Source organism: Eulemur rufifrons, chromosome 16 (genome assembly GCF_041146395.1).
Source record: "Eulemur rufifrons isolate Redbay chromosome 16, OSU_ERuf_1, whole genome shotgun sequence".
NCBI classification, from domain to species: Eukaryota; Metazoa; Chordata; class Mammalia; order Primates; family Lemuridae; genus Eulemur; species Eulemur rufifrons.
Genome location: NC_090998.1, coordinates 6,521,691 through 6,549,004, shown reverse-complemented (window position 1 = coordinate 6,549,004; position 27,314 = coordinate 6,521,691). Strand labels below are relative to the sequence as shown.

The 27,314-nt window shown below is 48.9% G+C and overlaps 1 protein-coding gene across 1 annotated transcript in view; it reads left to right on the top strand.

Annotated features, from left to right (window-relative positions):
• The window catches only part of VWF (von Willebrand factor), a 142,723-nt gene that overhangs the window by 78,899 nt on the left and 36,510 nt on the right, over nt 1–27,314 (top strand). Inside the window, exons 23-38 of the mRNA XM_069491458.1 lie at nt 1,422–1,562; nt 1,778–1,891; nt 3,347–3,503; nt 4,105–4,263; nt 4,903–5,038; nt 7,220–8,583; nt 9,569–9,685; nt 9,779–9,919; nt 10,197–10,340; nt 12,594–12,758; nt 14,031–14,074; nt 14,365–14,542; nt 22,638–22,858; nt 24,030–24,222; nt 24,416–24,757; nt 26,530–26,729. Coding sequence (XP_069347559.1) covers nt 1,422–1,562; nt 1,778–1,891; nt 3,347–3,503; nt 4,105–4,263; nt 4,903–5,038; nt 7,220–8,583; nt 9,569–9,685; nt 9,779–9,919; nt 10,197–10,340; nt 12,594–12,758; nt 14,031–14,074; nt 14,365–14,542; nt 22,638–22,858; nt 24,030–24,222; nt 24,416–24,757; nt 26,530–26,729 — 3,816 coding nt within the window. The remainder of the gene's footprint in view (nt 1–1,421; nt 1,563–1,777; nt 1,892–3,346; nt 3,504–4,104; nt 4,264–4,902; nt 5,039–7,219; nt 8,584–9,568; nt 9,686–9,778; nt 9,920–10,196; nt 10,341–12,593; nt 12,759–14,030; nt 14,075–14,364; nt 14,543–22,637; nt 22,859–24,029; nt 24,223–24,415; nt 24,758–26,529; nt 26,730–27,314) is intronic.

Sequence of the window (27,314 nt, the reverse complement as noted above, 5' to 3'; positions counted from 1 at the left end):
GCCCACCAGATAATCCGGACAATGTCCCCACCTCAAGGTCTTAACCTGATCATGTCAAAGAGTTCCTTTTGCCATGTAAGGCAACATATTCCCCGTCCTGGGGATTAGGATGTGGACATCTTTCAGGTGTTCGCTGTTTTGCCTTCCCAAACGCTGGTGGGGCTCATGTTCTATGGGGATATTCTCCCAGCTGGGCTGGGCTGATGAGACCTGTTGAAGAGGGGGCGTCCGAGCAGAGTCTCAGGGAAGGAGGGATGAGCCACACAAGCATCTGGGTGGGGGAGAGTTTAGGCGGGTGGCCGGGGTGTGGAGCGTTTCCACACGGGGGCCGGCCTGGCTGCAGAGGAGGGACCTGGGTGAATGGAGGTGCACGAGGGCAGGGAGGGTGGTGGCTGTGCCGTGGGGGCTGTTAGGCTACGCAAAGTTGGCTTTTTACCCAACTGTGAGAACATTCTTCTTTTATGTTTCCCAGTAACACCCGTTGTACCAGGCCAAATCCTGCTCACTGAAGCAAAATAGAATAGACCGTTGCTTTTTGTCCCAAGACAGAGTTCTATGTTGTGAAAGTATAGCACCTTTTCTTCCCCAAATATCTCCATTTCCTTCCACAGTTTGGTTTTTGCTTGTATTATTTTTTGTTGACACGTAATTGTACATATTTATGGCGTACACTGTGACGTTTTGATACATGCATACAACGTGTGGTGATCGAATCAGGGCCATTAGCGTATCCGTCACCTCAAACGTTTATCATTTCTTTGTGCTGGGAACATTCGAAATCCGCCCTTCTGTCTATCTGAAGATACACGATAAATCGTAGTTAATTACGTCACCCTGCAGTGCTGCAGGACGCTAGAACTCACGCCTCCGCTTCCTGTAGTTTTCACTTGCTGGTTTTCACTCCAGTAGCTACTTACTCGGGACTTGCTGCGTGTTGTGTGCCAGGGTAGGCCGACGTGGGGGCGGGTAAGATACACCTTCCCTGGTCACGTTTCTCACACAGCAGAGTCTGACCAGCCTGCTCTGGGCAGGCTGCAGTTCTCCAGGTAAGGGGACTCACCTGCCCACAGGAGGGGGACCGTAACGCCCCCTCCTCAGACGCCTGCACTCGCGCCGATGCAGCGAGCGAAGCAGCCCCTCTCTGCCCGCACCCTTATCGCGCAGGGTGATGGCTCCCTGTAGGGAGGCCAGGGCCGAGGCCGCCTGATTCCCGCCTCCGCCTTTGGCTGGCTGTGTGACAAGGGCAGGCTGCCTCTCTTTGTTTCCTTAACTTTAAAGTGGGGTCAGCGAGGAAGCCCAGGAAAAGGCCGTGGCAGGGGCAGGGTCTGCTGATCTTCCTCTGCTCCCTGGAACTTCCTCCTCCCCTGCACCGGAGAGCGCCCCGAGGTTCAGCTGCCCATCCTCCCAATCTGTCTATCAAGGAGCAGGTGTGTGGCCTGTGTGGGAACTTTGATGGCATCCAGAACAATGACCTCACCAGCAGCAGCCTCCAAGTGGAGGAAGACCCCGTGGACTTCGGGAATTCCTGGAAAGTGAGCGCGCAGTGTGCTGACACCGGGAAGGTGCGTCTGGGGTCTCTGTGTGGATGGAGCCGGAGGGCCTGCTTCCCGGCAGGCCTGTGCCCTGTCCCCATTCTCGTGGGGGTTGGAAGGTGGGGGGTGGGGGGTGTGAACTGCAGCAGGGCTGGGTGGGAGGGTCCCTGGATCCTTCTGGGTTGAGTAACCCTGTCTGACTGGCTGACAGTTGGTCTCTCTGTGCACTCTCGCCCTGTGCCCAGGTGCCGCTGGACTTGTCCCTTGCCACCTGCCACAACAACCTCATGAAGCAGACAATGGTGGATTCCTCCTGTAGAATCCTTACCAGTGACGTTTTCCGGGACTGCAACAAGCTGGTGAGGGCCGCCAGGGTAACGGGGGCAGAGTGGTTCTGAGGCTTGGCCCCGTGGCGTGGACACTGGGGCATGACCTCCCAAGGCGGACGCTCCCCTGGCATCTTGAAATGACTGGCATCAGGACACCACGCAGTCTTTTCTTGGGTTTGGGCTGGGGAACAAAAAGGAAAACCGGCAGTTTCCAGGGAAGCAATGCCTGGCAGAACCTTTTCCTTCTACGCACAAGTACCTTCTCTTGACGTGTGCCAGCGCTTCTCTCCTGGCCCGGTCTTAGGGTTCATTCCCCAATGCAGTGTCGTGTCACCAGCACCAGAGCCTGCCGTTGCCCTGGGTCTCCCGACCTGTGAACCGTCCCCAGCCTCCGCCCAAAACCCTTTGGTGCCCACTTCTTGTCTCACAGAAACTCTTCTCTGGCCTTAACTCCAGTGGTTTTGAGTCCTCATTTTATGACCCCATTTTGTATCTTGATCTTAAATAGCGGTGAGGAATTCTCCGACATTCAGTGTAGTTCTCTGTGTGTGTGTGTGTGTGTGTGTGTACACACACGTGGATGTGGGCGTGCACGTGGGTGGACATGTGTACATGTGCAGGTGTACACGCACAGCCGTGCATGCATCCACGCTGCTATGTGGCGCCACCAGCGTGGGGGACATGGGGGGAACACGTACATCTCACTGTCTGTCCGATGAGTCCCAGTTTGGGGGCTCCAGTGGCTACTCAGGATTCCTGGTTTGTGGAAAGGCTGGGCATTCCAGTGGGACGAGGGAAGGCAGGGACGGGAGTCAGGGGCATCAGGACTGTTGAATGTCTCAGAAATGACGACTCGCTTAGTGTCTGAATTCATTTCCATCACAACCACCCCGAAAAAGGCCAGTGTGTGTAGTAGCATGTTTTGGGAGCAAGGAGAGTGGGAAGTGGTTAGTGTGGTTGAACGTGGATGGTGGACTTGGGGTCAGGATCTAGGTGGTTCTACCGTTCAGCATAGTTGCTCCGTGGCGCCGTGGCGGGGGGCTGCTGTGGGTCCCTGGTGTGTTTCCCATTTTCTTTGGTGCACTGAGGCAAGGAAAGAGAGCTGCACGGCTGTGTGTTTGTGTTCATGCGAAACAGCCAGACACCCACGAGGCTAGCAGTGGGCTGTGGGGGTGGGCAGATGGCCGAGCAGGGGGTGGGCCGATGGGCAGAGGGACTGTTCTTTTGAAAAGTCCTTCAGCATATCTTATTCTGTGAAAGGCAGCGGCACTGCTTGATTCCTCGGTTTTTGCTGGAGTCTGGATTGGAAACAAGGAATCTTGCCTTTGTGCCCATTCCCTCTTTGGGACCATTGACCTACATTTCCCCTTCTACCCTGGCGCCCCCTTGACCTTAAACTGACCTCCAGAACATTCCCACCCAGACCAAGAGCCAGAGCTCCTGACTCCCGGCCCTAGGCCTAGGCCACTGAGGCTCGCTTTGCAGGTGGACCCCGAGCCGTACCTGGATGTCTGCATTTACGACACCTGCTCCTGTGAGTCCATCGGGGACTGTGCCTGCTTCTGCGACACCATTGCTGCCTACGCCCACGTGTGTGCCCAGCACGGCAAGGTGGTGACCTGGAGGACGGCCACGTTGTGCCGTGAGTCCTGGTGTTCCTCGTGGTCTCAGACACCCTCCCCGCCCTCCACGTGTGTCTAGACCTTGAGACCCTGCTGGGTGCAGGAGGACACTCAGGAGAGAGCGGGGAGAGCGCGCGTAGCGGGTGGACGGCCATGGGGCAGCGGGCAGAGAGTTAGGACACCGGCTCAGTGAGGAGGGCTGTGGATTCAAGACATGGATACGTGGAGACTGCCTTTCTGGAGACATTCTGGAAGAACGAGAGGGACCATTGTTGAAGAGAAGGAAGTCAATATACGTCCTTGGCTAGACACTATCATATTTGCCAACGTGAGTGAGGGACTTACACATTTGTGTGGAGTCTTCCTTCCTTGGGTGTAAGTGACTTAATTTTTCTATATAGAAAACTGATTCAGAACCACTAGATTCCTGGTAAAGCTGCCTGAGTAATCCAGAGTCTCTAACATTGGTGATTCTGGGAGCCGTTCGTTTCCCACACGATCTCCAGCTCCCCCCGGGCCATCACCACGTGGGTCGGGTGGGCAGTCCCGGCGTCTCGGGTTGCAGAGGACTGACCGCTTGTGGCTTCCGTGGTCACGTGGCCTTGTCTCCTGTCCACACAGCCCAGAGCTGCGAGGAGAGGAATCTCCGGGAGAACGGGTATGAGTGCGAGTGGCGCTACAACAGCTGCGCGCCCGCCTGTCCCGTCACGTGCCAGCACCCCGAGCCGCTGGCGTGCCCCGTGCAGTGTGTGGAGGGCTGCCACGCACACTGCCCTCCAGGTGAGGCCCCCGTCCCGGGGTGGGGACAGGGGTGGGCGGAAAGGCGCTTCTCTGTCCTGCATCTCAGCCTCTGCCCGGTGCCACCCCATGCCAGGTTCTGTTTCGTGGGTCCTTTCCCACAGCCAGGCCAGCTGTGCTTTTTGTCAGGTTGAACTCCGATAAAATGCTTTCGTGTGCCTGTTTACAGTTTTATCATCTAGAGCAGCACTTTCTGCTAGAACTTTCTGCACTGGTGGCAATGTTCGATTGAATGCAGTGGTGGCTAGCGTGTCTAAGGAATTGAATTTTATTGAATTTTACTTAATTTAAACTTGAATAGCCACAGTGGTTCATGGCTGTTATACTGCACAGCACAGCTGTAGAGTTACTGGGTACATCGTTTGGGAGAGTGAGCGGGTCCTTGGAGGTGAGATTTCGTGCATCCTGAGGCTTGGGGGAGGTGAGCAGGGTGAAGGAGTCTCTCTCCCAGTTTTGCAGAGGGACAAATCCAGGCACAAAGGAGGAAGGCAGCTCCCTGAGTGGTGGGCTACCCTGGGGGGGTGGGGGACAGGCGGAGAGACAGGCCCCTTCAGTTAAAGCTGCGTCTTCCTTCTGGGAGAGGGGAGGGTTTCAGCTCCTAGCGAGAGCTTTGTCCTGCAGGGAAGGTCCTGGACGAGCTTCTACAGACCTGCATCAACCCCGAAGACTGCCCAGTGTGCGAGGTGGCTGGTCGGCGCTTAGCCTCAGGGAAAACAGTCACGTTGAGTCCCGGTGACCCTGAGCACTGCCAGATTTGGTAAGACAGAGTCTCACTGCCGTCCCTGAGGGCCTGCGCAGAGACTAGGCTTTGGGCACAGCTTCCTCGCTGCGTGAGTTGAGAGATCGAGTTCATTTATTTGTTTAGTTTATTAATGAATAAAGGGATGATTTAGTGCAGTTTATTGTTCAGTTTCTTTCTAGAGTTTGCTTCTTTATTCTTTAAGGACAGAGATTGCTTCCCCCCAAAAATATTTCTAAAGAGGTTTTTACCTCCTAAGAGGTTTTCCTTTTTTCCTCTTTCCAGACAAAGCTCAGGCACACCTCCTAAGAGGTTTCCATCTATTAAGAGGTTTTTATCCTTCTCACTGAAGGCAGGGTATGATCTCTTATTGTCCCTGTCAGTCTCGGCTAGTCCGAGGACAGGAGTCTATGAAAGCCAGGTTTCTTTTTTATTAGGGGGGGGTGCAGGGAGGAAAGTGAGATGGAGCCCCCTGCCCCAAAGTAGAACATGGCCATCTTGGGGGCCACAGTCGAGGTCCAGGGCGCAGCTTTCGTAATGCGGAGAGGAGACAAGCTGTCACCTGGGCTGTCACTGGAACTGCCTCTGGGAAACTGGCCGCTGGGGAGGTGGGGAGGCCTCAGGGTGAGCGCTGAGCTTTCCGAAGCCCTGCTCCTAAGTAGGGAACATTCATTAAAATGTTGATCTGTTCAACACCGCTCCCTGACACCAATCAAGCCTTCTGGGAACTTAAACTTGAGAACTTACATTCGCTGGGGAGGGGGCTGTGGCCACAGCTGCCAGAGTCAGAACGTGCCGCCACCATCTGTGCAAACAAGAGTGAACACTGCCTGGGGTGAGTTTTCTAGCAAACACAGGAAACCAGAGAGTATGTCGCTCACGCACCGTTAACCAAGGATTGAAGCAATAAATCGTGTGGATTACGAGGAAGTAGGAGTTAACTTCCCGGTGAGACCGGCCTGCCCGTCTGCCCCGTCCTGAAACGGGACTGTGAGGAATGAAGGATGTGGCGAGACTGGCGCTGGCTTGGGGTTCTGAGCCCAGAGGGCAGGAGAGCTTAGAGCCCTCCCCACCTTCGCTGCAGCGGCCGTGTGCACGCTGAGCCTTCGGACGGGGTATGCACAAGCATCCCACAGCGGGCTGGTGACATCGCCTGGCACCCAAGCGGGCACTCCCAAGGGCTCAGGGCACTGCTGCCTTCTCGGCTGTACTGGGTGTGCTGAAGGCAGGTTGCCTCAAAGGCTGAGGGGACAAAGAGGAGAAGGTCCGAGGCCGTATCGGTCTCCACCAGAGGGCCACCGGATTTCACCTGTACTGGGGCATGCCTTGCCACTTTCTGGGATGCTGGCAAAGGGTGATGTGACCAGAGAGCCTGGAAACTCGGCGTGGCAGTGTAGGATTTGTGCGTGGGGCCACTGCTCTGCTGTGCACTTAGGGTGTGTACCTGGGCCTGGGCACGGGGCTGAGCCAGTTCCTGGCACGGAGTAGGTGCTCGCCCCATGTCTGTTGGGGGAAGAACGGATGAGCTGCTGTCTTTCCCCAAGCCTGAGACCTGGAGACCCCCATCTGTGACTCCCAGATAGTTTGTTCTGCTAGATGAACCTGGGGCTTTCTGAATCTTTATTTGTCTTTCCAAAATGTTTTTACTCCAGTTCTGTTTTTTATCTTCCTTAAGCCTAACATATTAAACATGTTTCAAATTCATACAATTTAAGTTCTATTATAATAAACAAACACTGTAAAGCATTTATCTTCAGCAGAGCATTTACAAGCATAGGTCAGTGTCAACGTTTTAGTGCAGCATTTGTTCTTGGAGATACTTGTAGGAAGGCTTGGATTATGATGAACTATTTATGTTGCTAGAGATCTCGGCTGAAAAGAAATAAACTTTGAATGGCTGTGTGGATGGCCTAGAACAACAAAGATTCTTTTGCCTGTCCTAGGACGGGCTAAAGCTTGGGTTCTAGAATCAAGGGAAGCCTGTGCTATATGTGTGTGTGTGTGGGTGAGTGGGTGCTATTTGGGGACAGATGTGAAACAATGACATCTCGCTTGGGTGGAGAATAGTCTGTGGGATCTCAGGTTCAGGTGGGCCAGGTGGGCCATCTGTGGGAGTTTGTGTCGTGGTCCTATACTGCAGGGCTGAGAAGTGCCCTTAGGTTATTCCTGAACCATTTCGGTTTCTTCCCTCTGCCACAGCCACTGTGATGGTGTCAACCTCACCTGCGAAGCCTGCCAGGAACCGGGAGGCCTGGACGTGCCCCCAACGGAAGCCCCTGTGAGCGCCACCACCCCGTATGTGGAGGACACCCCGGAGCCGCCCCTGCACGACTTCTACTGCAGCAAGCTGCTGGATCTGGTCTTCCTGCTGGACGGCTCTTCCAAGCTGTCCGAGGCTGAGTTTGGAGTGCTGAAGGCCTTCGTGGTGGGCATGATGGAGCGGCTGCACATCTCCCAGAAGCGGGTCCGCGTGGCCGTGGTGGAATACCATGACGGCTCCCACTCCTACATTGGGCTCACGGACCGGAAGCGGCCATCGGAACTGCGGCGCATCGCCAGCCAGGTGAAGTACGCGGGCAGCCAGGTGGCCTCCACCAGCGAGGTCCTGAAGTTCACGCTATTCCAAATCTTTAGCAAGATCGACCGCCCAGAAGCCTCCCGCATCATCCTGCTCCTCACGGCCAGCCAGGAGCCCCCACGGATGGCCCGGAACTTGGTCCGCTACGTCCAGGGCCTGAAGAAGAAGAAGGTCATCGTGATCCCCGTGGGCATTGGGCCCCACGCCAGCCTCAAGCAGATCCACCTCATCGAGAAGCAGGCCCCCGAGAACAAGGCGTTTGTGCTCAGCAGCGTGGACGAGCTGGAGCAGTGGAGGGACGAGATTATCAGCTACCTCTGCGACCTTGCCCCTGCAGCCTCCCCCCCCACCAAGCCCCCTGACATGGCAAAAGTCACCGTGGGTCCTTCGCCATTGGGACCCAAGAGAAACTCCATGGTTCTGGATGTGGCATTCGTCCTGGAAGGCTCGGACAAAATCGGAGAGGCTGACTTCAACAGGAGCAAGGAGTTCATGGAGGAGGTGATTCAGCGGATGGACGTGGGCCAGGATGGCATCCACGTGGCGGTGTTGCAGTACTCGTACATGGTGACCGTGGAGTACCCGTTCAGCGAGGCGCAGTCCAAGGGGGACGTCCTGCAGCGGGTGCGAGAGATCCGCTACCAGGGCGGCAACAGGACCAACACGGGGCTGGCCCTGCAGTACCTCTCCGAGCACAGCTTCTCTGCCAGCCAGGGGGACCGGGAGCAGGCGCCCAACCTGGTCTACATGGTCACGGGAAATCCTGCCTCTGACGAGATCCGGCGCTTGCCGGGAGACATCCAGGTGGTGCCCATCGGAGTGGGCCCTCATGCCAACGTGCAGGAGCTGGAGAGGATCAGCTGGCCCAACGCCCCCATCCTCATCCGGGACTTTGAGTTGCTTCCCCGAGAGGCTCCTGAGCTGGTCCTGCAGGGCTGCTGCTCCGGAGAGGGGCTGCAGCTCCCCACCCTGTCCCCTGTCTCCGGTATGCTGGCGCTGTGTGCAGGCGGGAGGGCTGGGTGAGGGCTGTGGGTGCCTCGGCACTGCGTGACTCCTGGGCTCTCAGCCTGGCTTCCCCGCTCTGTGCCCGTGGCCAGGCCCCTGCTTGCGGAGTGCCTGTGCTCCCTCCCGCCCAGGCAGGGAGAGACCTTGTGACCCTGTTTTGGGGGGAGGATCTTTTCTTATTGTGTGTGTTTGCAAATTCAAAGGTACTACAAGCCTGTTGTTAAAATCTAAATGACACCAAGGCTATGGAGTAAAAAGTGCAAGTCTTACTTTATCCCTCAGCCCCATCCCACCTAGGCCCACTCTCTGCCTTAAGGTGACCTCTGTTAAATTTGGCGACTATAAGCTCCCCTTTGACTGCACTGGGTGGGTGGAATTATTCTAAGTACCTGACATTCTTTGGGGCAAGGCCAGGAAGTCAAGTGACAGGAGGCAGGGAAGGTCCTCAGATTCTGCAGCGACTGCCCTGGTTTCGGTCTCACCTCTTCCATTTGCTAGCTGGGTCATTTTGGGCAAGTACCTAACCTCTTCGTACAACAGCCTCCTCATCTGTGGAGACCTTAACACCCAGAGTACCTTCCCCAACCCTGCAGGACTTGAGCACGCACCAGCTCATTTTCCAGGGAGATGCTGCTCTGTCTCCTTCTCCCACTCAGTTCTAGAAGCGTGGCAGCCTCCTGTTACTGAGGGAGGGGGCGCCTGCTGCTTTCATTTGTGGGGATTTAAACTTCCTTTGGATGGAGCTGGAGTCTCCTCAATGTCCCCAGACTTGAGGTCCTCACGGGCTCAGGAACTCCTTCTCCTCGTTCCCCTCTTCCCTGGCCCACGTGGCCCTCACACTAATGAGATCCCCTTCCCTTGGTGGTGCTGCGTGGTCTGCATGCCCTGCAGAGCCTGTTGGATGTGGTGTCAGGCTGTGGTCTCCCTGCCGGCGCCTGTGTGCTCACCCCCGGTCCCCTTTGCAGACTGCAGCCAGCCCCTGGATGTGGTCCTTCTCCTGGATGGCTCCTCTGGCTTTCCAGCTTCCTACTTTGATGAGATGAAGAGTTTTGCCAAGGCTTTCATTTCAAAAGCCAATATAGGTGAGTGATGCACCTGGAGCAGCAGGTGAGGAAGGGGCTCCTGCTGGGGCTCTGCTTGACTCGGAATGATTCCCATTCTGTTCTTCCTGTTAGGGCCTCATCTCACTCAGGTGGCCGTGCTCCAGTACGGAAACATCGCTACCCCTGACGTGCCGTGGAATGTGGCCCAGGACAAAGCCCATCTACTGAGCCTCGTGGACATCATGCAGCCGCTGGGAGGCCACAGCCAAATCGGTAACGTTGGTGCCACAGGCTGGGTGCAGAACCTGTGTTCTGGTCCTAGTTCTTGGCATAAGTGACTGAGTGACCTTGGCCACTCACTTTGCTTCTTGGTCCTAGATGCCTTTCCTGTAGAGTGAGGGGCTAGATGCTCTTCCAGGTCTCTTCCAGATCTTAGTTATGTGTTCCTCTGAGTCCCTGAACAACTTTTGAACAATTTAAGGACCCATGATGAGAGAGGGTGCCCTGGCAGCCAGTACTGACTGGGCACGGTGTGCTCCTCCATTCTCAGGGAATGGTTTGGACGTTGCTGTGCGCTACATCACTTCAGAAGTCCATGGTGCCAGGCCCGGAGTCTCTAAGGCTGTCGTCATCCTGGTCATGGGGGTCTCCACGGATCCAGTGCACGCAGCAGCTGACGCTGCCAGATCCAACCGTAAGTGGCCGGTGTACGATCAATCCTAAGACTCTTCTGAAATGACAGAGGACTGGAAGTGGGTGGGGTTACTTTTGGATATTCTGGTTGGTGTTACATATGCTCAATACCCGCATGTGGCCTGGTTTTAAACAGCAGGAAATTGTCCAGTTATTGTGTTATCTGGAAATCAAACAGTAATGAATGTGTGTTGATCTTATACCTGACTGCATGCTTTAGATTGTAACCTTTAATTTCTCTACATTTTCCCTTTGTGTCCAGGAATGATCACACCTCTATACCTTTCCTTTATAGAGTAGTATCCTTGGTCTCTCACCCAAATGCCCTGAGGCCAGAGTGACTTATTGTAGGGCCTTGAGAACCACCCAGGACCTTCATGTATTCAGAGCCCTTTCCCAGTACCAGGCTGGTGGGCTTGTGGGGCTGGGTGCAGAGGAGACAAAGATGATGCTTTAGGAGGGGAAGGATGCAGATGGGACCCCGCCTTGGTGCCCCATGAGAACTTGTGCTGCGAGTAGCAACAGAATGTGAGCCAGGACAGGAGGTGTGGTCTGAGGGACGATCTCCTAGCTGAGGGAGGTCTGGAAGTGGACATTAAGTCTCTAATGGCCACCTGGAGCACCGTTCATCTTTCAATCCCCTGTCTGGGAGTTGTCTTTCCTCTGCTGAGGTATTCACTCTGCTCTCTGTACCACAGCAACCTGCTCAAAGTGTGCGAATCATATTGTGTTGTTTGTTACATATCTGTTTCTTGCACAAACTGGGAGTTCTTTGAAGGCAAGGGAAAAATCTTGCTTATTTTTGCATCATCTGTGTATGATGCATAAAATAGGGTACAATTCAATGTTTGTTGAATGAATGCAACATGTTTATGAAATCTATTATAATATTTTAAGAAAAGAATGCTAAAAGGTAAAGGATATGTATTTGGATGGCACAATGAGCTTTCAAGAGCTGAAAAGTTGCTAGTAGAAAATCAACTCTAACCGTAGGCAAATTGCAAATACCTAGAACGTTCTGGAGAAGTGAATTGGGGAATTTCAGGGTGGAGATTTTTCTCCTTTATTATTAAGACTCCAAAGAAGGACTTTCATCAGGAAAGGAAGCAGCTGTGGTCTAGAGGAAAGAGACACGATCCAGGGAAAGTCATTTAATCATTCAAAGCCTGTGTCTCACCTGCAGGTGGGCATGCACGCACCCCCGGCTCAGCCCCGCGGTACTTTCTCTTCTCTTCCGCACACCCCCTTTGGTGGTCTCGTTCAGTGCTGTGGGTCTAAATACATTTGTACACCACTGTCTTGGAAATTCTCATCTCCAGCCTTGACCTCTCATCTCAACTCAAGCCTAGATGATGTTCTAAGGCAATTCAGTATAAGCTGAACTCCTGACTTTCACACCCAAATCTCCTCCTGCAGTCTTTTTCATCTTAGAAAATGGCCATTCTGACCTTCCACTTGTTCAGGTCAAAAAACTCAGCATCCTTGATTCCTCTTTCTCTCACACCTCTATGCAATCCATCAACAGGATATGCTGAGAGTTGCAGCACTGCACGACACCTGCACCCAAGTCACCCTGTCCAAGCCCCATCACCTCTCTGGATTATTGACGTAGCTTGCCAGTGGGAAGCCCAGCTTCCCCGCCCCCACCCCCATCCCCTGCAGCTCATTCTCAGCATGGCGGCTGCAGTGGTCTGCTCCATAGCCACTGTGGCTGGCGGGGCTTTGCAGGGTCTGTGCCCGCTCCCTGTCTGGCTTGTTTGGCTGCAGCCCCCCTGGACCATGCAGCCGGACTTCTGCTCGGGGGGGCTTTTGCACTCCCTGTTCTCTCTGCGTGGGGTGTTCCTCCCGCAGATGTCCCTTGGCTCCTTCCATCCTTACTCAGGTCTCTGCCCGTCCCATCCTCCCGATCCCATTTTGTTTTTTCCTAAGCACTTGTCCACATCTGAAATACTATGCATTTACTTTTTTGTGTGTTTCTTTTCTGTCTTTCCCCAGTGGAAGCTCCCTGAGAACAGGGATGGGGAATTTATCTGCTTGGCTTACTGCTGTATCCCCACTGCTTAGAACAGTACCTGACACACAGTTGGCGTTCATTAATGCGTGCTGGCTGACTGAATATTGTCCTCACAGGGTTGGTGTATGTGACCAGTCCAGGAAACACGAGTCTTTATACAGATGCTGGCTATAGCATCAGGCCAGTCCATTTGGAGCCCACCTGCCCACAGACCATTTCTTGTTCCTTTGCTCACTCTAGGAGTGACAGTGTTCCCCATTGGTATTGGAGATCGCTACGATGCAGCCCAGCTGAGGGTCTTGGCAGGCCCAGGGGCCAGCTCCAACGTGGTGAAGCTCCAGCGGATCGAAGACCTCCCCACCATGGTCACCTTGGGCAATTCCTTCTTCCACAAACTGTGCTCTGGTGGGTCTTATAATATTTTCTTACTCCTTTCCTAGGAAAAAAACCCACAAAAAACCATGACAATGAAAATACCATTCTAGAGACCCAAGGGTGTTGATGCATAAGATTTGGTGTTGAATGAAGATTGTCATATGGACCAGGACCTTTAAGTTTATGCTCCTGGAAGGTGTACACTCACTACACATGTCCAAGGGGCAGCAGAGAGTTTTCTGTGTATGGTTGTCTTTCCACTCTGCTGCCCATCTGAACTTGAGCAGAAAAAGCCTGTGCTTATTCATGCAGAGGGATCTTGGACAAAAATATCAAAAGATAGGTCAGCTGCATCGTCCCCAGGGCCCATATTCATCGTTAGCATGGGTAAAAAGGGCCTTAGCAATAAGATAACATGGAATCTCACATCAAAGTACCATAGTTTCTTTCTTTTTTTTTTTGAGACAGAGTCTCACTCTGTTCCCCGGGCTAGAGTGCCGTGGCATCAGCCTAGCTCACAGCAACCTCAAACTCCTGGGCTCAAGGGATCCTCCTGCCTCAGCCTCCAGAGTAGCTGGGACTACAGGCATGCGCCACCATGCCTGGCTAATTTTTTCTATGTATTTTTAGTTGTCCAGCTAATTTCTTTCTATTTTTAGTAGAGACAGGGTCTCACTCTTGCTCAGGCTGGTCTTGAACTCCTGACCTCGAGCGACCCTCCCACCTTGGCCTCCCAGAGTGCTAGGATTATAGGTGTGAGCCACCGCGTCTGGCCAGTACCATAGTTTAAGTTGATTTTAGGTTAGAAACTTAAAAAAAAAAATGATTTTTTTTTTTGCTTGGTTTTGAATATTTTCCTAGTGTTATTAGCTGTAAGTCCAAACCTGCTGCAGAGTTGTTGCCTTTCCTGCTAGATGATACCTCCCCTGGAAGGAATCTTCAAGTAGATCTCTTTCAAGTTTCCAGGGCCCTGCTTCATCTTCCTGCCCTCCCCATCCCTGGCAGCGATCTGCACATGGAAGGCGATCACGACGGGATGACTGAGAAGGCTTCAGAGCTGTAGTTCTTGCCATATTGTCATTATTGTTGTTGTCATCATAATTATTAACAACCACAAAGCTGTCTGCGGAAGCCCAGGATGACCACCTCCTAGCCTGTGTCCCTGCTGTGAAATTGTTCTGATTCTTTTCAGAGTTGAGTTGACTTCAAAGACTAGCCCAGGTCACCCAAGCAGACATTGTGAATTGTTTAGAATTCCTGGGTGATACCTGGGAACTGAGGTCTCGCCTGTGTCTGTTTCAGGGTTTGTAAGAATTTGCATGGATGAGGATGGAAATGAAAAGAGGGTAAGTTCCTTTCTGTTGGCTTTGAAAGAAAGATCAGAAAGGTAGGTTTGGGGCCCTTGTTCCCAATGGTTAATTTTTCCTCCTTCGATCTTAGTCCAGTTTTCCCTCTTACCGTGATCCTAGTTTTGCAGATCTACCTGTACCCCTCGTGTTCTGCTTCCTGTCTCATTAGTAAGCTCCTTGCCGTGTAGGCCTGTGTCCAGTTCCAGTGGTCGGTTGCCTGGTAGCTGGGGTCAGAGTTGGAATACCTCATCCTACTCCCTGCCCGAACCTGGTGTTTTCTTCTGCAGCCTGGGGACGTCTGGACCCTGCCAGATCAGTGCCACACTGTGACTTGCCAGCCAGATGGCCAGACCTTGCTGCAGAGTCATCGGGTCAACTGTGACCGGGGGCCGAGGCCTTCATGTCCCAACAGCCAGTCCCCTGTTCGGGTGGAAGAGACGTGTGGCTGCCGCTGGACCTGCCCCTGTGAGTCTTTCTTGTCACCAGCCTTGACAGTGTCAAGGGCAGGGCTTTTAGCTCGCTGTGCAGAAAGGCGGAGCAGAAGCCAGCCTGGAGCAGCCCTTCCCTCCCCACTGTGTGCACAGTGCCACCTGTGCCTGGTTCCCTCCCTCACATGGTGCCTGGACGAGTTTTCGTCCAGTCTCAGGGATCACCGCTCTCTTCCTCTGTCTTTGGAAGGCATTTCCCCAGATCACCTATCACCAGAAGGAAGAATTGCTTTTCCGAGATCAGTGCTCAGCTTGGCTGTTGGCAAGTCAAGCTTTAGGAATCTACGTGTTAACATTTGGGGTACAGCAGTGGGGGTCTGGCGGTGAGCAGCCTGGTTTAAGTCTGTCTCGTGTAAACATGGAGAGCGTTCAGCCATGGGGGTGGCACAGCCCTCTGCCTGTGTCTGGGAGACACGGCTGCCCACGTTGCCCCCTACTCAGTAGTGGCTTAACCATAACGTTGGACTCATGTAGCTTATGGGACGCAATCAAAGTTGGATTTTATATCTCAGTCTTCCTTTGGAATTTTATTTAGTGGGACGAATTTCCCTCCTGGCCTAGATGAAAGCTCTACCAGACCTCATATTATTTCTGTTCATTCATGAAGAATTCAGTGGTCACCTGAAGTCCTATAACAGTCTCAATTGTTAATTGGATACCCACTGTTGTGTAATAATTAAAACTTTGAACTTGATTAGAGTTAAAACACCTCCCCAGTCCTAGTCTGGGCTTCCTGCCCCTGGAAAAGGGAGTGTGGTCAGCTTCTCTCCCAGCCTGGAGCATGGAGAGTAGGAAGTTGAACAGTGGACCAGAAGGTTCCATGTGGCCAACGCAGCTGTGCTCTGGCCTGGCAGGTGTTTGTGGCAGCCTTTCTCTTGCCAGATCTCTTGAGGATTTCCTTACTGTGCTCCTCCAATACTCGATCCTAGGTGGCAAGCAGCAGCCTATATCCTTGGCCTGACTGCTGCTTCTCCTGCTCAGCTTCTGGTTTTTCTGCATTCAACTCTTCATAGACTGTCTTTCTTTTGTGGTCCTCCTTACTCTATAGCAGAAGTTCTCTTAGACATGATCACTTATTTTTTTTTTTGGAGACAGAGTCTCACTCTTTTGCCCTGGGTAGAGTGCAGTGGCATCATTATAGCTCACAGCAACCTCAAACTCTTGGGCTCAAGCCATCCTCCTGCCTCAGCCTCCTGAGTAGCTGGGACTATAGGCATGCACCACCAGGCCTGGCTAATTTTTCTATTTTTTGGTAGAGACAGGTTCTCACTCTTGCTCAGGCTGGTCTTGAACTCCTGAGCTCAGGCAATCCTCCTGCCTCAGCCTCCCAGAGTGCTAGGATTATAGGTGTGAGCCATCGTGCCTGACCAGGATCACATTTAAAACAATCCCAGGCCATCATTCCTTCTGTAGGTCCTGTGTATGGTCCCTAGGATTTATGCGCCTTTGTCCTACCATTGGAGGGGGATGTACTTGTTTCCCAAAACAGCAGCAGATCTCTCTCCTGTTGGCTGGCCACCTCTGGCCAATAGCCACAGCTTCTCTCCTTTAGATTCTTAGGACGTGTGTGCGGCACTGCTCCAGTGCCCCCATAACTGCATGGATCACAAACCCATCTCTTGGAGTGGCCTCCTGAAAGTCCCGCTCACTGGGCTTGGGCCTCCCTCGTGTCCCTCTGGGGGCAAGTGAGGATGTGGGACTCACAACACTGTAGCTGCTCTTTGCAAAGAAATCTCTTTTTAAGTCCAGTTCATCAACACCCTTCTTAAGTCTTTTTATACACTTAAAATGCATGAAGGCCTTTCAGGAGTGATAAAACCAGATTGTGGATACTATTTTCAAAAACATCTTAAAATAAAAAATTTGTTAGAAGTTTTTATCTTGAATAATTTCAGACTTAAAAAATTTCAAAAATAGTGCAAGGAATTCCTACATACCTTCACCTAGATTGGGACATAATCACAGTATAGTGATCAAAATCAGAAATCAACATCCATGAAAACTGTTATCTTATTCAAATTTTGCCAACTGTCCTGTTAATGTCCTTTCTTCTGGTCTAGGAGTCAATCCAGGTCACATATTACATTTAGTTGTCATGTCTCTTTAATCTCCTTAAATCTGGAACAATAGCTTAGTCTTTGATTGTGACCTTGATGTTGTTGAAGAGTACTGGCCGGTAATTTTTTAAAACATCTGTCATTTTGTATTAAATGCAGATTAGAGCTTTGGTCGACAATACCACAGAAGACATACTGTGCCCTTCGTCACTGCATTGTATAAAGAGGCAGGTGATATCAGTTTGCCCCGTGTAAGTTTGATCACTTGGTTTAGGTGATGTTCAGCAGGATTTTCCACTGTAGAGTTACAATTTTCCTCTTTGCATTTAATAATTGTCATGTGCAGAGATACTTTGAAACTGTGGAAATGTACTTTCACCCACCAAGCTTAGCAATTCATTGATGCTTCTTGGCTAAAACGATTTTTACCGTGGTGTTTGCCAAATAGGGATTTTTGATTTTCATCATCCCTGCCAAATTTCTTAGTTGGAATTCTGTGAAAAGAAGAGCTCTTTCTTCTCTCTCATTTATTAATTTGTTTATTCAATTATTTGTATCAGTAAGAGCTCATGGATTTTTATTTATTCTATGTGGCATAATCGATTATGGCATTAATTGTTTTCTTGTTCAAAGGATCCCAGATTTGGCCATTGGGAGTCTTTTTGATTTTGGCTCTTTTGTCCTTTTGACATGTCCACATCCCTTCCTTTCTCAGACAGTAAGAAGCTGTGCTCTCTTCCACAATGTGTTTATATATTTGCTTAATCCCAAAATACATGTAAAGTAGTTTCCGGATTGCTAACCTATTCCTTTATGAAAACAAATCTACTAGCCAGAGTACAATATTTGGGTACAATTCTTTTTGTCTTTAGTCTTAGAGTAAAATTTTGTTTTCCAAAGTTATTTCGGTTAGTTCCCCTCGACCCCTTCCGTGTAGTCATGTTACTAATATTGTAAGTTTAATTTCTGTTTGTGTTCCGTTTTGGGCTCCCCTCATCCCCAGCCTGTGACTTTACTTACATACTCACTTGTTTCTGTCATGTGAAGCGTTGCCGTGGTTCTGAAGGTCAGCACCCTGCAGGAAGGGGCACCGGGTGTCCCTCTCTCCTTCCCTTTCCATCCTCCAGCCAAGCCCATGCGCTCTCTGGAGGTGTCCAGTCCCATTCGTTTCGGGTTTATCCTTCCTGTACAAATGGGCTTTGCCTTTTTTGATTAAAAGTGTATCCTGGAAATCATCCAATACCAGTTCAAAGAAAGCTCCCTAATACCCTATCGGGTACCACAGTTTACTCAACTGTTCTATGTATGTACATTTAGGTTATTTCCAATATTTTGCAATTACAAACAATGTTGCAATGAATAATCTTGAGTGTATGAATTTTCAAATAGTTGGTGGTATGTCTTCAGGGTAGATTCCTAGGAGTGAGGTTCATGGGTCAAAATATAAGTGCTTATGAAGTTATTTTTAAGATATTGACAGATTCTTCTCCAAAAGGGAAGACTTGGTTGTGCAAAACTGGAATTTCTACCAGTTTGCTTTTCTGTCAGCAATGCATGAGAGCGTGTGTTTTCCCCCAGCTTTGCCAACAGAGTCGGCAAAAGTGTTTATTTTTTTGCCAGTTTCTTACTCTTCAGGTAAGAAATGGTATCTCAATGTACTTGAAACTCATTTCTCTAATGACGAGTGAGGTTAAACATCTTTTCATATGTTTCAATGCCATTTTATATCTATTTTTGTGAAATATCTATTCATGTTTCCTCCCCATTTTCCCATTTAAAAATTATGGCAAAAACACATAACATGACATCTATTCAATAAATTTTCAAGTATACAATATAGTATTGTTAGCTATTTGCACACTGTTGTACAGCAGATCTCTAGAGCTTTTTCATCTTCTGTGAGTGAGACTCTGCACCCACTGAACAGCAACTCCCCGTGTTAACCCACTCCGGCCCCTCCAGCCACCGTTCTACTCTTTCCTTCTATGAGTTTGACGATTTTACATACCTCATATAAATGGAGTGTTTGTCCTTCTGTGACTGGCTTATTTCGCTTAGTATAACGTCCTCAAAGTTTATCTGTGTTGTAGCATATGTAAGGATTTCCTTCTTTTTAAAGACTGAAGAATCTTCCAGTGTGTGTGTATCCTGTGGTTTCCCTATCCGTTTGTCCAACACACACTGAGGTTGTTCCCACCTCTTGGCTATTGTGAATAACGCTGCAGAGAACATGGAAGGGCGGATCTCTCTCTGGGATCCCGATTTCAGTGCTTTCGGATACATACCCACAGGTGGGATTGCTGGATCATATGGTAGTACTACTTTTCATTTTTTTAAGAAACCTTTTTAGTGTTTTCCGTAGTGGCTACACCATTTTACATTCCCACCAATCATGCACAAGGGTTCCAGTTTCTCCACATTGCCATTAACCCTTGGTATTTCCTGCTTTGGAGTGTGTGTGTGTGTGTGTGTGTGTGTGTGTTCATAATGGCTGTCCTCACATGTGTGAGGTGATACTTCATTGTGGTTTTGATTTGCATTTCCCTGATGATCAGTGACATTGGATGTTTTTTCATATACTTGTTGGCTTTTTGTGTGTCTTTTTGGAGAAATGTCTATTCAAGTCCTTTGCCCCCTTTAAAGTTGGGTTATTTGTATTTTATTTATTTATTTATTTTCTTTGCTGAGTTGCAGGAGAAGCTTATCTATTATGGATATTAATCCCGTATCAAATGTATGGTTTGGAAATATTTCTTCCCATTCCACAGGTTGTCTTCTCACTGTGTTGATTATCTCTTTTACTGCACAGAGCTTGTTAGTTTGTTACAGTCCCATTTGTGTATGTTTGCTTTTCTTGCCTTGCTTTTGGTGTCGTATATAAGAAATCATCACCAAGACCAATGAAGTTTTCCTCCTGTGTTTTCTTTTTAAAGTTTTATAGTTTTTGGTCTTACATTTAAGTGTTTAAGTTTGATTTGGGGTTGATTTTGGTGTATAGTATAAGGGTCCGGTTTCATTCTTCTGCACGTGCATGTCGTTGTTAGTGTATAGAAATACAGTTGATTTTGTATCCTGCAACTTTGCTGAATTTATTAGTTCTAATAACATTTTTGTGAAAATTGGCATACTTGAGCCTTTCTTTTTATCTATTAGAGTTAATTTCAGTAATCTTTATCTTCCTAGAAATTTATCCATTTCATCTAGATTTTCAAATTTATTGTATAGAGGTCTTTAAAGTAGTCTTTTATAATATTTTGAAAAATTCTCTTTCAGTAGTAATTTTCCTTGGTCATTTCTTAATTTATAAATATATGCATGTTATCTTTTTTCTTGATCAAGTTAACTCATAGTTTGTCTTTGTGAATTTTTTTAAAAAATCAGGATTTCAATTTATTAATTATGTTTTCTGTTTCTTTTACCTCATTATTTTTTGCTTTTATCTTTATTCTTTTATTATTTTTTCCCTTGAATTTTCTTTTCGTTTACTATTTTTGTGCTTTTCTATTTTGTTGGAATTGGGAATTTCATTTATTTTCATTCTTTCATTTTTATTGATGGAAGTGTTTGGTGCTATTAATTTTCTTATCATCACTTTAAATGAATCTCCGTGAGTCTGACATATAGTATTTTCATTATCATTATTTATTTTAGAAATTCTATAATGTCAGTTTGTATTTCCCCTTTCTCCCTAGATTTACATAATAAATTAAAAAATTTCCAAGTATAAGGTCTTTAAAAATATAAGGATATTATCTCTAATTTTATCACACTCTGATCAGAGTGGTGTTTGTAATAGTTCTACTTTATGGAAGTTACTGTTATTTTCTACAAGACCTAATACATGATCAATTTTTGTGAAGGTGTATTCTTTATTATCAGGGTGTAGAGATCCTTCTCTCTCTTTCTCTCTCCCCTTCTCTCTCTCATAAGATTTTGTTGTTTAGGACTTGGATATCTTTTGCCCATTTATTTATCTTATACTGAGACTACTAATAGTAGTCTATCAGTATAACTGATAGACTACTATTAGTTTGTCTATCAATGTCTCCTTGCCTCTCCTGTAGTTTTTGCTTCATAGATAGTTGCAAAGATGATTACATAGATAAAAACAGTCATTTCAGTTGTTTTGATAACATTTCCTAGTCATCTCTTAGTTGGAGGAAGCTTGTTTTCTAGCCGATTTCTCAAGAAGGGATGTGAGTAAAGAATTCCACAAGTTCTTATATATTTAGAACTGTTTTTCTGTAGCATTGATGCTGGCAGGGCACCCTGGCTAAATATAAAATTCGTGATTCACACTTTCTTTCATTGAATTTCTGAAATGCTGCTCCATTGCTGCCTTGCTTTGTATGCTGTTATTGAGAATTCTGATACCAATGTCATTCTTTTGCCCTTATAAATTATTTGATCTTTTTTGACTCAAGGCCTGGAAAATTTTTCCTTTATCTTGAAGTCTAGTAGTTTTACTGTAATATGTCTCAGAGTTGACTGTTCTGGCTTAATTTTTCCAGACATCTGGCACATGCTTTCAGTATATCGATTTGGTTCTTTTTTGATTTCCAGAATCTTTTCATGGGTTATAGTCTTTAAATATTAGTTCTGTTCCATTGTTTTATTTTTCTCTTTCAAGACTCCATTTTTTCTTGTCTTACATACTCATGACTTTCTCTGTGACCTTTTTACTTCCTTCATTAACTCCTTTTCGTTCTCTTACCCGAGATCACCGTGCAAGCGAGTGGTAGGACGGGATTCAGCCCGAGTTCCTCCGGCCCTGAAGTGCCTATTCCACTGTCACGTCATCTCGTGGGGGGAGGGCCACTCTCACTGGGTTGCCACGTGTGAGCCAAAGCCATTTCTTTGCCTTGCGATCCATTACGTTCTCATGGCAGTGGGGCCGGCTCCTTGGCATGACGATAGTAACAGCTGGCGTTTGGGGTCACTTGGAGCTTGGATGCTCGCAGGCCAAGAGGGTTCAGTGCGGCCACTTGGAAATGACGGGCTGCTCGAGGGCTTGGGGGATTCTGAGTGGAAGAACTTCTGGGAGGCTGCTCGGCTCTGGCAGATGGCACATCCAGACCCACCGTTTATCAGTAGATGTTCTGCGTGACAGTCCCCCACGCAGGTGGGGAGTCCTTGGGCCTGGCTGTGAGTGAGGGACATTAGTGAGGCCTCACCACTCCACGGAATCTGCCTCTCAGTTCTTGACTTTTATTCATTCTCCACTGTAGATGTGGTCATGGTTTGTTTGGAAAGCTCATCTCCAACTTCATTTAGGTCCAAGATCAGCTTTTGAATTATTTATGGTAGTGGTGCCTTCAATGTGGGGATTTTTACCCAATTATCTTATGTAGATGCAAAGTGATTAATATTCACAAATGGTATCTTAATGGGAACCTTGAGAATTTGCTGATTATGTGAATGAATCAGGGTCAAATGAGGGAGCTCTGAGACCCACTCATTTGTTTTGGCTGTGGAAATATTTCTCCTGCATGATCTCTGAAGGAATTAAGTCAACACGGCCACTTGTACCATTAGTCACTTGGCAGCTGAAAGGACACGTGTATCTTTAGGTGAATTTTCTTTACAATGAGATCATGAGCTCATAGCTTGCTTAACTTCTCTTGATTTCAACGAGTCATAACACCCCTGGAACTTAACTTTGTTTCCTGGGCCAGGGTGTCCCTCCCTGCAGAGTGGATCATTCACATTGCACATTTACAGTTTTTTAGAAGTGTGGTTCCATAATTTGCCATGTCTTTATGTAATATTTGTCCTTCCAAATGTTCTCCAGGAACATATTTAATGGCCGAGTGTTACTTACCTAAGCCTCCCTACCTCTCAGAGCTTCAGTTTCCCCACCTGTAAAAGGAGGTAATTGGTCTGCATGACCTCAAAAGGCCTGTTCAGCTCTCAACTGTATTTATGTGTGTGCAGCGTGGTCACCCCTGCCTCTCTGTATGTAGCAGGTGTGGGGTTTGGCTATGTCACACCCGCCCTCGGCTCTCCTCTGTCCAGGTGTGTGCACAGGCAGCTCCACTCGGCACATTGTGACCTTTGATGGGCAGAATTTCAAGCTGACTGGCAGCTGTTCGTACGTCCTATTTCAAAACAAGGAGCAGGATCTGGAGGTGATTCTCCATAAAGGTGCCTGCGGCCCTGGGGAGGGGCAGAGCTGCATGAAGTCCATTGAGGTGAAGCACAGCGGCCTCTCCGTCGAGCTCCATGGCGACATGGAGGTGAGCGGTGCTTTCTGTGGGCCCCCTGGCAAGGCAGCAGCTGAACCGCAGGGAAGCTGCCTGGACCCGGTGCAGTTTGCTTTAGCTGGAGCCCTTGTTGGGGACTCAGCCTTCTACTTAACTAGAGGAACACCATCTTCTTATGAGGGGTTTATTGCCATCTCCTGTGTCTTGGCGTGATTTCAGGGTGTTCTGGGCACAGATTTGGAAGAGAGAATCAGTTTCAGATAGTGTGAGATTGTGACATTAGTGCCAGTTTCTGGCACTGGTAGAGAATTGGGATTGGTACCAGGACTGCTTACCCAGGGTGCGTTAGGAGCCCAGTGCCTGAGCCCTGTGTGCTTTCCAAAGGGAGATATTTAGGGCCTGAATTAGGGCCTTTGAAAATATTTCAGGCCTAAACAAAATGTATGGCTCCACAATTTGAAAAGAAAACTGCAAAACTGCTATAAATAAATGTTTGATAAAATGTTTATAAAAGGTTACATTATGCCAACCTCTTTGCTTGTGCCTGTAGAAATCATAAATATTTCATTGTGTGGAAACAATTTGTAGGCTAGATTGTCTCATTTTGTAAGAATTGCTGAGTAGGAACAATGATTGCTGAAAAATCATAGCTAGTCATATATTAAGTGAGTAATTCATAGCCCAAAATTCTAAAGTCAAAATGATTTAAAAGAAAACCCTTCCAAAATTTTTACAGCAGAAACTATATTCATCACAGGACATGAGTACAGTTTAATATGTTTGTTATGATATATGGTGGGGCCACCAAAGGAAGAACTCCTGGTGACATACTTACACACAGTAAAGACTTAAAGTCGTCCCCGTGGATGCTCCTGGAGACACTGCCCCGCCGAGTTGGCAAAATGGCAACTTTCCCAGCCCATCTTGAAGGGGTCACGCTTCCCTGTTGAGTCACATAGACTTCAGTCCCTGGGCTTTCGGGTTCCAGGGGCACGGCTGTCTGTACGGTATGACATTAATAACAGCCGGTTCGCTGGTGGACTCTGTAAAGCCCCTTATCTCAGTAGCCCTGCTGGCACCGTCAGCGTTTGTGGCCAACGCTGCAGCTCAGTGTGATGACCGTGCCGTGACTTTCAGTAACCGCAGCGAGAAGCCAGGGGGGACTTTGCTAGGACTACCAATGAGCCTTTTCTTTTTTGGGCAGGTGACGGTGGATGGGAGACTGGTCTCTGTCCCTTACGTGGGCGGGAACATGGAAGTCAGCATCTACGGTGCCGTCATGCACGAGCTCAGATTCAGCCGCCTCGGCCACATCCTCACATTCACTCCGCAAAACAATGAGTTTCAGCTGCAGCTCAGCCCCAAGACCTTTGCTTCAAAGATGTACGGTCTCTGTGGTAAGAACATTTTCGTAGCACCCAAACCTCACTTGCTGTACTCAGAAGGCTCTTGGATGCTATTATTTCTGGGTCCATTGTCAAGGCCCCAGAAGCAAGGGTCAGACCCTGGTGGGGATGGAGAATGGCCAGTTTCTGGCATCAGGGATTTGGTACCCAGGGCCGCCAGCTTCATCTTTTCTTGTTTCTCTAGGGATCTGTGATGAGAATGGGGCCAATGACTTCATGCTGAGGGATGGCACGGTCACCTCAGACTGGAAAGCACTTGTCCAGGAGTGGACCGTGCAGCGGCCGGGGCAGACGTGCCAGCCCGTTCCCGAGGAGCAGTGTCCTGTCCTCGACAGCTCCCACTGCCAGGTCCTGCTCTCAGCCCTGTTCGCTGAGTGCCACACGGTTCTGGCTCCAGCCACGTTCTATGCCATCTGCCAGCAGGACAGTTGCCACCAGGAGCGAGTGTGTGACGTGATCTCCTCTTACGCCCACCTCTGTCGGACCAGTGGGGTCTGTGTCGACTGGAGGACAACTGATTTCTGTGGTGGGTCTCCCTGTGCACCTCTGAAAACCCTGAGACCAACGAACTGGGCCCCTGGTTCTTTATCTGGCTAATAAAGACGAAAATCGCTGCATTTCCTATTACCTAGGATCCGATTGGGATCCAACAAGATGGTAGATATATAAGTACTCTGAATGTAGACCTTGTACGTAAATTAAAGAATGATCCTTTCCATTAATATTTCTATAGTTCAAATATGATTTTAATGTATAAGACACATTCAGGCATCAGCAAAGAACTGCATAACCAGTCACATTGAATTTGAAATTCCACCGAGCTTTAGCAAATGCTCACAGCGTAGACCACTATGAGCAGGATTTTTTTGTAATTTCAGAATATTATGGGGGTACAAACCTTTTGGTTAGATATAATGCCTTTTATGAGCAGGATTTTGAAGTTTGAGTAGAATCTTGCCATTTGGTGACCAAAAACCTTCTTAATTGCAAATGCCACAGGATTACTAGTACAGATGTCTTCCCCCTAAGGCCAGCTTCTGGACTTGCACTTGGCATTTATTTATTATTTAAAATGTAGGGGATACCAAAATGAATCAGATATGGATCCTGCCCTCCAGGGGTGCTGGAGTGAAAAGAACAATGAACTTGAAATCCTCAATTATCACACATGGTTCCTGACTGTTTTTTGAGGGAAATCACTACTACAAGCATGTTGGAGTCTCGGGCTTTCCCATCACAGAGCTGTCAGCAGCTCTAACCTGGGGCATCCTAGTCCCAGCTCACCTGGCCATTGGCTGTTCTCTTAGTCTTTCTGGACCTGAGCTTCTGCGTCTTAGGATGAGACAGTTGGACTGGGCAACCCCTAGGTTCCTTTGAGGTCTGATTTTCGGAGTCTATGTGGATGATACTGCCTCCTCTCAACCTGCCTGCAGATCAGGGGCAAATGTTAGCTTCTAAGTTACCAGAAGCACCTGTGCCTACTGATTTCCTTGTGTACTTCCCGGCTACTTGCTGTGCATACAGAGAAAAACACTTGGCACTCCAAATCCTTGGTGACCTTCACCACCTGGGCCGTGGCATCATGAGCATGTGAGAAAGTCATTGAGTAGGTCAGAACGGGAGAAGTGAATCACCTGGTGGCTTCTTTCCTAAGGCAGCTCTTCATAGCTGTGTTCTCCTTATTTAATTTTAAGAAGATTTTGAAGTATCAGATACATCTGTATTTAAAAAAAGAACCACAAAACCTCCTAAGAACACACAGGTTCACATGGTTAGGATTAGATTTGGCGGCAAGAAGCAGGGGAATAGAGTTCTCTGTCATACTGCTGGTCAGAGGCAGGGGGCTCTGCTGATTCTGGGCTCAGGTTGGATCCAGGCTGTTTGCTCGGCCCTCACCTGGGTGTGGTCTTTTTCTGACGGAGCTCTAGCTCCGCACTCACGTTCCACGCAGCAGGATGGTTAGCAGGAGGGGAAAGCCACAAAGAACATGCACAGCTGTCTTTTTTAAGGTTCCTGGGAGCTGCCATACGATACTGCACTTCCTCTTTCAGTTCACTGGCAGCACCTGGTCACCCTTAGTTGCAGGTGGGGCTGGGAAATGCAGTCCTTACTCTGGATGGTTATGTGTCCAGGTAAAAGTTCTGTTTCTACGGAAGATGAGGATGGAAATGGGTGGAAAGCAGCCTTCTCTGCCCCAGCGGTTTGTTGGGTGATTGAGCATGTCTGGTCAGCTGTGCCTCTGTTGCCCTCTGGCTGGCGTGGGCCTTTGGGACTGACCTCCTCCTCCTCCGTCTGCAGCTATGTCCTGCCCACCGTCCCTGGTGTACAGCCACTGCGAGCGCGGCTGTCCCCGGCACTGTGATGGCAACACGAGCTCCTGTGGGGACCATCCCTCAGAAGGCTGCTTCTGCCCCCCGGGCCAAGTCCTGCTGGAAGGCAGCTGTGTCCCCGAGGAGGCCTGCACGCAGTGTGTCGGTGAGGACGGAGTACGGCGCCAGGTAGGAGCCCTGGCCTCTCACCGTGGGGCCTCGTCCCTCTGGGGTGGGGCGGGAGCAGTGCTCACCAGGGACTGTCCCCTTCCAACTGTGGCCCTTAAGGGGATCACTGAGCAATAGGGAGGCAGTATTGCATAACGGCTTTGAACTCAGATAGACTGGGTTCAAATCCTGGGTCTGTCATGTATTATCTGTGGGACCAAACACTGCAGTGTTGTTACCACATTATTATTATCATTTGTATTATTATATTCATGTAAGTAGAACAATATAGAAACCCAGGAGGGAAAGGGAAAAGAATACTTTATGTGGTAATGTCTGCCATTATTAAGAAACGTTGTGTACCTTGATTGTGCCAAACACTATATATTCATTATCTCAATGTTTTTCAAAGGTGTGTTTTGCAGGGTGTTAACAGTTTCTTGTGGTCAAGTGAGTTTAAAGAACTCTATTATTTATTTGTTTAAAATTAAAAAAAAAAAGCCTTTTTATAAAGATGAGGTCTCACTTTGTTGCCCGGCTGGTCTCAAACTCCTGGGCTCAAGTGATCCTCCCACCTTGGCCTCCCAAAGTGCTGGGATTACAAGT